General features: G+C 44.2%; 1 protein-coding gene across 17 annotated transcripts in view; it reads right to left on the bottom strand.

The window, feature by feature from the left end:
• CHD2 (chromodomain helicase DNA binding protein 2) overlaps positions 1 to 14,882 on the bottom strand; it is a 90,298-nt gene that overhangs the window by 40,874 nt on the left and 34,542 nt on the right. For 13 of the 17 annotated variants that reach the window (XM_080394307.1, XM_080394306.1, XM_080394309.1 and 10 more), the window contains 2 exons: positions 14,451 to 14,584; positions 103 to 322 (listed from right to left, as the gene is read on the bottom strand). In XM_080394307.1, the coding sequence (XP_080250433.1) occupies positions 103 to 322; positions 14,451 to 14,512 (282 nt within the window). In that variant the 5' untranslated portion in view covers positions 14,513 to 14,584. Of the gene's footprint in view, positions 1 to 102; positions 323 to 4,868; positions 14,585 to 14,882 lie in introns of all 17 variants that reach the window. The other 4 variants (XM_080394300.1, XM_080394303.1, XM_080394304.1 and 1 more) reach the window with 2 other exon arrangements.

Here is a 14,882-nt window from a genome sequence, read left to right as displayed (position 1 = left end):
AGAGGCAGGGATGTTGAAGACAGCTTTGTTAAGGTCCTGCTGCCTGCTCTTTCATGGCAAGTACAGGGGTAACACAGCTATGCAGAGCAGCAGAGGCAATACCTTTTTAACATCTGCTATCCTTTCCTTCTTAGAGGCTGGTTTTTCTTTGGTTTCAGGAGGGGTCTGCTGAGATTTTGAACCCGTTGATTCACTTTCTGATTCAGACTGACTTTCAGAGGACTCCGAGCTGCTGTTTGACTCGCTGCCCTGCTCGCTGCCCTGCTCACTTTCAGACTGGCTTGCGGAGTCAGAGCCAGAGGCTTCTTCGGATGCCGAGTGACTGATGGTAGAGAAAGAAGAGATTACATTTTAACTGTACCGTCACAGCTTTGAAATACGCAGTGAGCAAACCTGAGCCATGTACAAGCTACAACAATAGGCTTGGAACAGCCTACATTCAAGTGTGACCTGTGCGGTCCCAAACTGGCATACCGAACCAGAAGCAATTCCTTCTCAGGACAGGCACTGAACGCATGGGCCTGAGCACAGCCTCAAAAAAGCACTGTCCAGTATCTCCTGCTCATCAACCAGAACAAAAAGAGTGGTGGTACCATGAAGAGAAGCACTAGCAATACCAGTAGCACAGGTCCTACTGGGAGGATCTGGCTCATTCAGAGCAAGCAAGAGTAAGCTGTGCTGGGTGCTGCAGCATGCAGAGACCATCCTGCTGCATTAAAGATAAGCAGCTGTTCCAGCATGCCACTCCACTACATCCTAGTATGGCCAGCCATTCAAAAATCCAACATTCAATTTCTGAAAGAGGCCAGCATCAAATATCATATGCATACTACTATTTATTATAGTAAATACCATGTTTCTTCTAAAAATAATAAATTCAGCAACAAAGCAGCAGTAAGGAGCTTATACAGGCATATCTAGACGGCTGAGGCAGGTCCTGTTTAAAGGTTACACCAATGCTGTGCAGGCTGCATCTCTCAAGTAGCCCGTAACAGGAAAGCAGAACATCAAATAGGTGAATTCACCTTCCCCCCCTTTACGTTAAAATAGGTTTATGTACAGAATATTCACTTAAATGCAGGCACCTCAACAAAACAATGAGAGGCCAGACTATTTTAGGTGGCCAGTATACTCAAATACCTTTGTCCAATCACTCCAACATCTCTTTTTCATTTAAAATCCAATTAAAGAAAATTTAAAACTCATTACAGCATATACCATACATGCTAGTAAGGTATTATATTACAAATCCCACGCTTCGCAAACCAAAACGCAGCGCGGCAGTAACAATGCTACAAACTTTTAGAACAAGGAGCATCTCTTTCCAAGTCAGCTCTTGATGTCCAGCGAAACGCTTTCATAATATTTAAGGGCATACTGCAAATGTAACATCAAGAAAGAAAGAGTCAGGAAAACTCTGCAGAGGAAAACCAGATTTTTTTTTTATTTTTCTCCTTTTGTACAAAACTACAAAAGTAAAGAGCTGCGTCAAAGGCTCAGATTTCCCAGTCCAAAAAAGAAATAATAGACAAAAAAGCAAAAGCTCATGTACAATTGCATACAACTCTATAGAGTTCAACGCACGCTACAGAGACGGGATTTTTGATTCAGCTCCTATTCGCTGGTACACCCCCATGCAAATAGGGCTAATTTACACCACGGAAGTAAGTCTTCCGCTCTCGGAAAAGAATTCTTAAAGTATCTACGCGCTCGGGCCGCAGCGGCTCCCGGCTGCCGTCTCGGCGGGAGCGGGCAGAGGGCAGCAGCCGAGCGCGGCGGGAACCGGCTCCACCAATCCCCGCGCGGGGCCGCAGCCCGGCTCCCGGCCGCCATTTTACAACCCTCCCTCTTCCACCATCTTGCGGTTTCGTTGCAGTGGTGGCTGCAGCTCTGGGCCTCTTGGCAAACTCCTAAAATGGAAGAGGCACAGCTTTTTTTTTTTTTTTTTTTTTTTTTTCCTGGGAAAAAAAAGAAACAGTTGCGAGCGAAAATTTCTAAGGCTGAAGTAACAGAAACAGAGCCTTTTTCCAGCAAGGCACAGAGGGTGAGCTGTCACTGGTGGCTGCTGGTTTCATTAGCCCAGCTTGGCTTCAAAGGAGATGGGGGTATCATGGCATTTCGTCCTAGCAGGGTTGGAAAATCAAGCTGAACTACCACTCTTCCAGGCCAGCCGGTTGCTCCTGCCGGTCCCACTCCCTGTGATAACCAAAGGCCCAGCCATCTCACTATAGCCTGCTGCCGCCTGGCCCTTCCTCGATGTTTTCTGCAGCATTCAGCCCCTTCTTCTCCCCTGCAGCCCTCCATCGCTGTGCTCTCCTGCTGCACCCTGCCAGCACCATCCACCATCTCTCTCCCCACTCGCCCACCACCCTGCAGCTTCCCTGCAGCTTCTCATCGAGCACGTTCACAGACCTGCTGACATCTGCTACCAACGGCCCACTCAAACACATCGCTTTGCAACTGAGGCTACTCAGAGCAAGTGATGACACTTCCCCGCTGGAGAATTTTCAGAGTTCCAGGGTGGGTGGGTTTTTGGGGTTTGTTTTTTTTCTCCCCCCCCCCCCCCCAAGAAAACCATGGCAATTTTATTCGGAAGCGCTGCCATAACACTTAGGGAAAGGATGCTCCTGCAGCTCTGGGGACAGCCGGTTTCCACAGGCAGGGCCTGGCAGGACCCTGTCCCACAGAGCCTCCTGTGGAGATGGAAACTCAGACTCCACTGAAGAATGAGACCTGAACTCATCCAAACTGCTAGTGTCACAGCACAAATTGGCAACATCAGGCTCTGTTTGAGTCACGTTGGTGTCCCATGTTCCATGGGAACACACAAAAGAAGACACTTTTCTTCAATCAGATTTACTAGCAATAGCTGGAAGAAATTCTAACCACCCAGGCTAGACTGAGGGCAGGCAGCTTTGGCAGTATTTGTTTAAAGGCAGAACAGTAATTACTGGCCTCCTCCCACTCCCAAGCTCTTTGCTTCTCAAGGCCCTAAGCTTTATTTCAAGGACACAGGGACACAGCCTTTCTGCACATCTATAGCCATGATTCACGTGCTTTACCCACATTATCTGGACACTTTTAATTCTTTTTTTCCAAGATGTGAACTGTATCGTCTGAAAAGAGGACTCCTCCAGTGACAGACAGATGACACACACGTCTGCACACACAGGTATGTGTGTGCTTGCCCCAATAAGAAATATAGATGAGAAGATGTATGTCCTTTTGAAGGCTGTTGCAAGTAATTATTTTTTAACGAACAGCCTGTTATCAAGGCAAAAGGGTATGTGCTTGTCTTTGTTTCTACCTTGATACAATAAAATAAGAGAACCGAAAAGGCTAATTCCATAAAATAATCCTTTCTAACTATCACAACAACGATCAGGCAGCATATCTACCTGCCAACAGAGTATAAAGGACTAGCAACATTATATGTCAAGTCAGGCCTTACACGGTACATATATGAGATTTAAGTCCTCTTTTCAGAAACTGTTTTTAGAATATGCCCTGCTTTAATGCCCCTAAGTTAAAAACCAAACGAGACCCACTTTCAACTCAACTGTAAGCGGAGATAACCTATAATTAATTGTCACAAAAATCATGATTCAACCAGTCCACACTCCTCCAAATTCAGCACAGAAACACTTGTGAACATCAAGAAAGCTACAGCTGCACCATTGGTAACTCCTTTAAAGTGAGAAACTCCTATAAAAATTGAGATCTGCCAAGACTCAGCCAAATACATCTAACTGGTTTCTAAGAAATACTTCAGGCTATAACTCTATTTTAATTAAGAGCCTGCTCCTGACTTGAGGGGGAAGAAAACCAAATCATCCCTTACCAAGAAGGACATGTTCCTTCCAAGAAGTAAGTAGCTGAACGGCACTGATAAGACTCTTTACAATCAGGCATCTAAGTTTACAAGGCAATTACAATGTGCCTGAAGCCTCCAGCCTTAGAGTTTAATATTTCACATACAACTTCATTTTATAGGGGACCATCTTTGCTAAGAGCAGGGGTCCTCAAACTACAGCCCACGGGCCAGATACGGCCCCCCAGGGTCCTCAGTCTGGCCCCCGGTATTTACAGATACACCCCCCCGCTGGGGGCTGGGGGGGGAAACCAAGCAGCAGCAGACGGCTGCCTGCCACTTCACCCGCGCGCCGCCCCCTCTTTAAAAAGTTTGAGGACCCCTGGCTAAAAGCAACAAAACATTTTGTAAAGTTCTCAACAAGTACAAACAGTAGATGTTTCCAGAAGGTGGAAGACGAGCTGAAAAAATTACCCAATATGCATTGCTGCAACCAAGAGCTGACAAGGAAATGGCTCTAACGGGCACCTCTTTGCCCGGACTTTTAAAATTTGGCTTTTGATGGACACGACTTGAATTCAGCCCAGGGGATAAAGGAGGATTAATGACCCAAGATCCTCCTACAAGCCAAACTCCTCCTAGCTATAAGAATTGTTGTAACATTTCAAATGCAAACAAGTTTGAATCCAAACAGCAATGTTCTATTGGGCTTCACAAGCTCAGCAAGGCCTCAGCACCACTGAAACCAACCCATGCAGGCTTGACAAGGTCCTCGGCACAAACTCCCAAGGCTGGATAATATCCGAGACTAGGTAATACCAGAAACCAAGTTTATTGTTACCCACAATATAATAATAATAAAATAAATTTTAAAAAATAAGCAAACACAAGCTTAACCCGTATGTGTTGTTGGACACAGCGTCACGTGTCCTGTGGATAACTGACACCCAGACGTCCATCCACATCGTGGCTTGTTGCCACTGTAAGGCCAAAGGCAGGCAGCTGTGAGACAGCCCCCCTCCTCCCCCCCATCCTCCCCCATCTTCCCAGTACTCACTTTGTCCATAGGCCAGCATAGGTTGGGCTGATGGACTCCTCAGTGAGATGCTTGAACATGCTGACACGTCAGAAGACTAATCCAGAGAAAGAGCAAAACACGCTTCTGCCGGCTTAGCAAGTAAAATCGCCAGCCAGGCTTTACAGGAACCAAAACCAGTGGAAGCGTATCACAGCTGGCAGCGCAGGTGAGTTGCGGAGGAGAAAAGGTGCGAGCAAGACCCCCGTGCTGGGGCAGCAGCAAGGCAACTGCTGGGCCTGGCCACCTGCGGGCGCTCAACCTCTCCCCGTGGCAGCTGGAAGCCAACTGCCCGCCGGCGACCCAAACATTCCAATGCCATGGCAACAGGCGGGTGACATCACCTGATGGAACTCTAAGGTCAGCCCACCTGACCCGCTGCCATTGGTCACCACTGACCAATAGCAGCCAAGCTGCAACTCTCGAATGAGCGGGATGTCTTCTCCAGACCATACCTATCGGTCAGACCCAGTTCTACCAGTGAAAGAGGCTTTTCAGCCCCCACAGCTCTTCAGCAATGGCTGCCAGCCTCACCTGTCCACCAGTGGTAGTGGCCCAAGATTTACTCCAAAACAACACACCACCAAAGCCAGGGCAGGCCACCAATTTAAAACTATTTAAACAGATGTGTCTTCTTAAAGCAAACTACGTACAAACTTTTGTACGCATAAAGGGATGGTGGCAAACCACAGAAGCCGTTAACGGACCATCTCAGCTGGATACCATGTTGCCGTTAAAACATTTCCTTTGAATATCTGATCTATAAATGTAACGCTCCCTATTATATATATACATATATGAAATTTCTACATATATTGTAAATGAGCACCAACAGTTAACGTTGATGCATGCACTCAAGTTGTACAGCAGTTGTAAAACAAGCACCAAACCACATTACATTTCAACTCTAGGCCAAACGAGCATGGGAAGGAAACAAAACTGATTCTGGCTATAGATCACCTGAAGAGGGGATCACATTTGACAGAGGGGATAATATGTGGACCACAGAGGACTGAGAAGAACAGTTCATGTGATCCATCTCTTGCCTTGGGAAAAAAACATGAGCAAGCACTCTAAGCGTAGCCAAGGCCATATATACAGTACACAGAATTCGTAAGAGAGCCAAGTCAATGACACTCAGATTGTGGTACTGAAGATAAATTAATTCCTAGCATTTTTAATTCCCTTTATTCTGAAAGTTATTTTAAAAAGTGATTGGTGCTTGCCTGCCTCCCAAGGCAAAGATTCTCTGAGTGATAAGCATTTGGAAGGGTCAGTCAAAGAGCTTTTCACAACTTATTTTTCCTGCAGGCAAAAGTGGAAACAGGGGAAGGGAGGGAAGAAAAATATTCCTGCTACTCTACTATTTGTACCCACGCATGGTATGTATTTCTAACGGTGATCTGTCTCAAAGCAGGAATTTAAACTAGAAGATAGTAAACGCAAACAACTTTGAATACTCACAATATAATTTGGCCAACTCTGGGCAGGCTTTCAAAGGGCACAACAAACGCTCCTAAGGTTACAGGCTTGCCCTTTCCAGATAACCAATGTGTCCTTCAAAAAACCAGAAAAATATTTCCCCAAACTCATCTGTGACCTGGAATTTTTTTTCTTAAATAGGCAAGTGAGAAGAACTACCATAGAGAGCACATATTCCTTCCACACCTGACTACAATCTCTGCTTGCAGAGAGTGGGTGTTAGTTACATTTACACATCAAGAGGCACAATAGGGCCATGGTGCTAACTGTAACAGTCAGGGATTATGCACTCGGCAGGTATCCTAGCCAAATAACCATCTGAATTGGGCTGTGGGATTTCCAGCCCATTCTGGCCACCACTCCTTGCCCCAGCACAGGACTCCCAAATGCCAAAGGCAAGCCAATCCTGAGCACACTGCCAGCTAAATATAACCTTTGCTGCTCTGCTGCAGCTCCCTGTAAAGCACATCGAGCTATCATGAATGACAAGTATTTTCCAAAAGTGGGGTGGTTTTTTTCCCTCCACTACAAAGACACCACATTATGCTTGCATAAGCAAGCAAAACGAGCAATTCATTCATGACTGGGAGAGCTGGCTCGCTCACTCTCTGATCTATGAGCCAGAGGCTGAAAATGCTTGGGATGTTTAGTGGGAAAAGAAAAAAAGAAAAGAAAAAAAAAAACAGCACGGGGACAAAAGGAGTCAAAACCTGTCTGCTTGATTAAGGAGCACCACTGAGAATCTCCAAAGGCAGCATCCTTTTCCTTCCCTGCACAGAAAGGAAAGAACAACGGCCGTTCCCAGACTTTTGAAAAGGGCCGGTCTTTCCCTCCCGAGGAAGCAGCCAAGCATTTCAGCTCCACATCCACCACCACCCCTGGGAGGACACAGGCTGGCTCCTGGCTGCACCCACCACCAAAGTTCGAAGTGAAAGGAGCCCAGGGGCACACACCTTCCCCTAAGGCCAAGACAGTGGTGGCAGTTAACTCCTTGTGCCCCTCTGCCATTCCAGCCACAGCTTCTGCTTTGTCACAGCAGGGGACAGCCCAACTAAAGCTCAATGGCAGCACAAAGGGAACTCCTTTGTGCCACAGGCAGCATCCGAGCTTTTGTAAAGGAGATGTTAGATGCAGCGGGGGAAGGGCTAGGGTTCACACACAATTTTGGTTTAAATTAGTACAGAAGAGGCAACAGCGGGGGAAGGGCTAGGGTTCACACACAATTTTGGTTTAAATTAGTACAGAAGAGGCAATTGTTTTTTTCTCCCTTAACATTTCCAAGGTTCCTTTAGGTCCTAACATTAAAAAAATGCAGTAATATGGACACTTAGGACCCAGAATCATTAACAAGAACACGAAGGTGCACACATTCGTTTGTGGTTCCAGACGACCTGCAGTTCAGAAGAGGGGAGCCTGACCTGGCTTGAGGGTTTTATTTCAAGTGACTGTTGCTAAAGGCTGTTGTTAGCCAAAAAATTTAGGGGCCATAGTTAAGACTCCATTTTACTGACAGCACAAGGCATTCAAAGCTCTCAACTGGTCACAACTCTGTAGTTAAGAGCAGAGGTTCCTCCCCATGAAAGAGATGCAAATGACTCCTATAATTAATCTATTAGCAATTCTATTAAGTCATCTATACCTAGCAATAAAACTTGCAAGAAACACAAATAGGTACAACACAACTTTTTCCTAAGGAGTGAAGTGTTCTGGAGTCAGTGGATGCTTGACATTGCAACACACTTGTTCACAGCCAGGGTAAAGGTTCATGAGCAATGAAGTGTTCAGCATCCTGTCCGTGAAGCACCGGGTGCTTGGCCAACACACTCCACAGAAGCCCTGCCAAAGACGAAACCAGCACAATACCAGCAGGGAATCCGAGATCACCGTTTCAAACTTTTTTTTTTTTTTTTTTACCTTAGAAGTCAAGGCCAAGAAAACATATATACTGCAGCATAGATGATCTCAGCCCACAGGTAAATATAAAGCAAGCTTTATATTGAGAATTGTAATTCAGCAGCACTGCTGCACAAGTGGCAATGTAGTAAAAGCTACTGCACATTTGGAAAGACTCATCAACATCTTGCTTATTATATCCAAAAGACATTCCCTGCTCCAAGAAAAGAAGGCATTAACAGCGTGACAGACTTATAAAAACTTTACTACAAGTCACTAGGTGTGAATTTTTCATCTAGGCTTTTTCGCTTTCGTTTCAAGGATGCTTTACAGGACAGAAAGGCAGACTTTACAAGCACACCACCACCACCTGTTGAAAAAGCATCTTCAAATGGCACTTCAGCACTCATCCTTTAATGAAAACACATCAGAAAAATTTACATAAAACCATGTCAGTAGAACAGTACATCCTTTGCTAGAAGGCTGCTTGTGTATAATTATGGTAATCCAGGCCATCCCCTCCCACCAGTGGTGGTGGTTTTATTTTCCTTGAGGAGGGGGAATAATGCAGAACAGGATCTTCCCCCATCCATTATCACCAGCTTCCCGAGTTGGATTTCAGCTAGGGAAAACTGGAGATTTAGAAATACTTCTCCATCTTCAGAACTTAGCAGCCTAATTTAACAACATTGCAATTCCTGCTGGAACTGTTGTCTGCAACGTGGAACAAGGTACAGTGGATATATATACACCTCCAGGTTATGTATCAGGAGATGCAGACCCACCCAAAGTAGATTTTAACTGTCCTGAGTTCAAAAGAAGCAAGGCCATGGCATCAGAAGCTTCAGTTCAGTCCCTACACTCCTGCTCACAGTCCCAGGTCCTTAACCCCGTGGCTAATCTCACTGGATCTGCCACTGGTACCCTCATCTGCTCCTTAAAACTAGGAGAGATAAGCCTGAATAGAGGCCTGCCAGTATAGAAATTCCTCAGAGACAGGTTTAGCAACTCAGTAACCTGCTGATGATAGGAACAGCTTTCTGAGACAAGGAGTGCAACATGAAAACAAAGATGGGACCTGGTTTCTTCCTATACCGAGTTGGAGAAATTACAACCAAACACCACCACCTTCCCAGTCCTCCCTCAGGGGCTGCTCAAAACTCTTAAGTTAACAGTGGAAATGCTTGTTTTAATGCAAATGAAGTGTGGTTATTGTAGCCCAAATGGGGGCAGACACACTGCTCCCAAGATGCAGGGGTGAGATCCTGTGTTCTCAGAAGTGCCATCCCTTACAAGCGGTCGGGGTATGACCCTGTGGCACTGCAACAGATTTTTCTCCGTGAGCCATGGGAGAGTTCAGCTTCAGCTCACGTAGGAAATGGGGGAAGGTGCAGATAAGGGCAACTGTTGCCCTCAAAGTACAGCAGGTGAAACATCAACCCAACAGAAAGCGGAACAGACTCTAATCTACAAACTCAGCCACATCAACTTCTCTTGGCTAAGGCACAAACAAATTTAGGCAGGAGTGGTGTGGGAGCATGCGTGCACACACGTGTACGCAAGAATAGCAATGCCGCGGCAGCAGCACACGCTGCGTGCCACGGAAGCATTTTTGCAGGGTTACAGGATTACCCAGGTGAGCTCTTTATTCCTATTTTCCCACTTTTATTCAGCAGAAGTCATGCATTTGGAGAATATGTAAAATTTGACTAATTAGCTTAAGATGCCTAAAAAGAAAAATCCAGAAGATACTAAATTTCAGCTAAACGTAGCTTCTTGCAGTTAGTGAGCCCTTTTTATAGCACTGTATGTATCGTATCCGTTCCTGGCAGCAATCACTAAACAGGAAACAGAGAAGTTGAAAGTCTCAGAATTGTGTATTCGTAATTAGAAGAGACATTTCCTTCGAGAGGGTAATGTGAAACAGAAGTAACAAAGCAACCCAAGAACAATCTCCTTTGTGCTGCACACATTACATCATTATTCATCTGAATTCCTTGCACATTATTCCTTTCATGCTCTGCACTGATCAAGCATTTTCCCTTTTGAAAAAAGCCTCCAGTTTCAGAAGGGGTTAAAGCTTAAAAAGGAGGAAATAAAAAATCCTTGTTAGAGAAGCCAGCAGTGCAAATGAAACTGAAAGACTCAGTACATACAGGATGGTTGCAACAGCTAAAAAGTAACCCCTCAGCCCGGACGGAAAGTTGAAACCCGGTTAGCAGCATTTTAATAAATGTGTTTAACGTTCCACTCGGCTCAAAGAAAATCAGTTGCAAAACGCACGCTGAAAGCAAGAGCGAGTTTTAGTGATTTAAGAATGCTGAAAGCCGTAACGCTATAAAAAAAAGCCAGATGTTCCAGGAATACTATGATATTCTGCAATTCCTTTTGAAGTTTAAAAAAAGAAAAAGCGCCACACCAAAAATAACCCTGTTCCTTTTCAAGTCACTTGGTTCTCAAAATAGCCCGCACTATTAAAAAAAAAATAATAAAATAAAAGCCAGCGCCTGCCAGATGAGACGAAGCGAGGGAAGGCAGCAGCGGCCGCGCGCTCCACGGCCACGCTCCCAGTGCAGCCCAGCGCAGCCCAGTGCAGTCCAGTCCAGTGTGCTGGGGCAGGCGTGGGAGAGGCCGTGCGGCATGCGCAGCCATCACGCGCAGGCAGGGCTCTGCCTCCGCACCAGCCGCCTGTTACCAAGCGAGCGCAGCCAATCGCCGTCCCCAGCGAGCACAAGATGGCCTTTGAACTCCCCACCAGCAACTTCCTGCTGTTTTTAGAGTACACACAGTGCAATGCAGTATGTCTGTCAGCTATGCGGCACAAAGGAACAGCCATTTTGTGACTGAACTGGACCCGCACCAAAATGCCAGGCGGTGCAGCCTTCCCCTCTCCTTTCACAGGGAATCGGGGCTCCCCCAGCGCTAGCGAAACAAGAAAGGGATGCCCTCCGCTTTCATCGGCGGCCAGGGAGGGCAATTTTTATTTAACATCTTCATTTCCCTCCTCCCCCCCCCCTCCAAATCCTCTTTCGCATGTAACTACATCTTCATAAAATGGCTGCCACGTCAAACGAGGGTGTTCTGCTCTGCAAAGGCTGCAGCACACACTGCAGAGCACTCTGCCTCTGTAAGGTGGCTGCCGAGCAAAAAAACCACCATTTCAGACCTCAGCCCTCCAGCTCTCTGAACAGAAGACGGGCTGAGATCTAACCCACCACAACCTTTATTTTCTCCCTCTCCCCCAAAATGATGTTTTAGTGCTAGAGACGCCAAAAGCTGGATACAGACACAAGGGTTTCTTCAGCCCTACTGCTTCTGTAGCAGAAACCGTTCCCACACCGGCGTTATTTAAGAGGTGCAAGAGCAACTGCAACAGATGCAGGCCAGGGGAAACTGGAAGAACAACGTATCCACTGTGTGTTACTTACTATCCCCTACAAAACTCACTCCTGGACTTCAGGGGGACCCCCAGCCTACCTCTCACCTCTGAAGTTCACATTAGGGTTGCACCACGGATGTACCCTCTCACACCACCTGCCTTTCAGAAATGCAGCACAGAAGATGCTAGAAAACACACCAGGATTTTGTTCAATTATTTAATGCAAGTCCCAGGTACACAGGCGGTGGTTATTAGTAAACACAGCATACCAACTTTTTTCCTAGGTGGAGAAAGTTGCACAAAATCAATCAGCTTCAAGTTTGGAAAGATTTACTGTCAATATACAAAGGACAGGTGTTGGCTGTTTGTCTAGAAAGGCACCAAGTTACACCCCTCAGCTTACAAACTGCAAAGAGTTAACACCATTACCCTCCCCAGGAGGAATCACTTATTTTGGGACAACTCTGAGGTATTCTTATTCAGCACATGCCTTTGCATTTCCTTAGGACTGGAGAGCTAGTCAACTGCAAACATACTCCTCCCCAGTTAGGACACTAAGGTGGTACACAGGAATTGTATTTTCTTCTGCTTTAACACCTTTTTCTAGTCCTGCATTTTCACTTCTCCTGCCCAGGTGAATGGCACCAACCATATCTACCTTTTCCACCCATCGCCATCATCCAGGCCTCCAAACAGGGATTTATCTAACAGGACTTCATGTCTTTCCACAGATGCTGAGCTGGTCTCACAACTGGGGAGAAAGCTGGCCAGCAGCACGTGAAATGCAGACATCAATGCATTTCTGGGCTAAAGCAAAGCAAAGTGGTGGCTTTACTTCCTAGAAATCATTTCCCCTACAACTTCAAGTCAACCTCAGGAAGTAAAGCCCATTTTATGACATTCAGCTGACTCACAGCTCAGAAATAAGCTCGATGGGGTTCACTTACAAATATCCTGTGCTCAGTTGTTGCCACACTTCAGGTGAGTGGACGTTACCCACAGCAAGTTTATTTTGAGAAAAAAAAATTGTAAAGGGGGAAAAGGGTGATCTCACACAACAGGTGCTACATGTAAATTGATCAATTACGACAAAATCTTTCAACCAAAACACCAAAAGCACACATAAGACACACCATGCATATGTTAATACTGCTAAGGACAAAAACCCCAAAGGTCTTCTTTCTCTGGAACTACTGCTAGATGTCTCCAATTTCACCTCCTGTTTAGCATGATATTTCTAACACCAATAAAATACCTGAATTTAAGTTTCCTGAAAAAATTATACCCATTATTGCTCTTGCTGATGATGTGCACTTCAAAAAAAAGCATAAAGATTTAAGTAAGAGAACTCCTAAGTAATTTCTAAAAAAAGCCTGACTTTTTCAGCAATATTTTGTGTGTCGTATTTTACAGTAAAGGTAACACTGTTTGAAAGACTGATGTGTTTTTAAACCTGCATTATAAAAGCTCTGTACAGGTGCTATATGTAATGCTCCAACAGTCCCTGAGGCTAATTTAGTTAATAATAATTTCAAATTAAACAAACTTACCCATATCCATTTTAGGATTTAAAATTTGACTACGATTTTAATACATCCAGAATACCATCCACGTTTATACTAGAAGGGTACAGTAATTTGATAATAGATATATATTCCCACAGTATTTCATGTTTGTGTGTTTAAGGAAGGTTAAATACTGGACATCAAGAATACTACTCAAACACCTGCAAACATCACACAGAGCACATGTGATACAACAGACAGTTCAGAATTCTTTTTTATTAATGTTGGTTAAAAATTACTGAAGACAACACCAGAGAAAAATAAACAGGCCACAATTCAATTAAAATTAACAAAATGCAAAACTCAACTGTATTTACAAACTAGGAAAAAAAATGCATATAGTTTAATTTCCAATTTCTGAAAAAGCCGACCCTTTAAATACAAAACGAGCAATCCAGTAATTATACTTCTGCATTCCCAGCAAACAAACATTTCCAGTATTTCGGATTTTTTCCACATCAAGATTAAGTTTATAAAAATCTGTAAAGAATCTCATTACTCAACAAAAGTAAATAAAAACACTCTGAGCAAAAATACATTAAACAAACAAGCAAAGCATTTGGAGCCTCTTGTTAACAGTACCAGTGTATATTTTATGATACAAAATGCTATCCCCAGCAGGAGAAAGTCTGGTTAAATTGTATAAAAATATTCTAAAATACCTAAACAGTATCAAAAGTTCTACAAGCTCAAATAAAATTTGAAGTAAGGGGTATCAGACAAACAGGCATTTTTCAGTTTATATTTTAAAATGAGCTTTTTTTCATTCATGTAACTTTTTCTTGTGTCTATTTACTATAATTTACTACTACACCAGGCTTCTGTATGGCCCTCAGTTAAAGTTTAGACTTCTGAGATTCTTCAAAGAAAAATTTGCCTTGTATGTAAAATGGTGCAATGCAGCAATGGCTAAACCGACAAGGTCATTTTTCACAGCACAAAAAACCTAAAAACTGAAATTCAAAAGCTGGAAAAACATAATACAGAGGAAAGGGCTCCCCTGAATAAAGGTACAGTACCTTTTGACTCTGACATGGGCCCTTAAGTCACAACACAACTTTCAGAAATTGCTACCAAAAAAAATTAGGGTGTGGCATGCTAACAATCTCAAGGTCATTCCTTAAAAAGGAAGCAAAATCAGTAAAATGTTTTGTATTAAGCACTGACAGTAATCCAAGGCTGTCAAAGTAAACAGTGTATTCACAGGTTTTACAAAAAAAAAAAAAGAAAGTTGATAGGTCATACCTCGATGCATTGCTGTGGACTGAACCCTCCTCTCCTTGGCTTTTGTCCTTATTTCTCATCATCTTTTTATTCTTAAATATTAAGAGGGGGTCAGGGGTGTCTGTTTGCTTTGAAGTCCTGTGCCCAGGTATTTACTGTCAAAAGTTGAAAGAAAGGTAAGGTCCCAGCTCGTTTCACTGGCTTTCATTATCAGGAACAAAGTCCTGACTCTGCAATGATATTGTTATAACAATACACAACACTGATCAACACGGCAAAACGGAGATTTAAAACAAATAATCGTTTTTAGAAGAAAAATCCGAGAATAAACACAGTAGAGGAGCATCCTGCAAACTTTCCCAAAGTAACACTGGATGCAAATAATCTCTGTATCTTATTGCGTCATCCCAATACAGCTCAAATCGGTCGAAAATCTAAGTATTTAAAACGGCA

This window comes from Falco punctatus (genome assembly GCF_963210335.1).
Source record: "Falco punctatus genome assembly, chromosome: 7".
In the NCBI taxonomy this organism is placed as follows: Eukaryota; Metazoa; Chordata; class Aves; order Falconiformes; family Falconidae; genus Falco; species Falco punctatus.
This window is presented reverse-complemented; position numbering and strand designations above follow the sequence as displayed.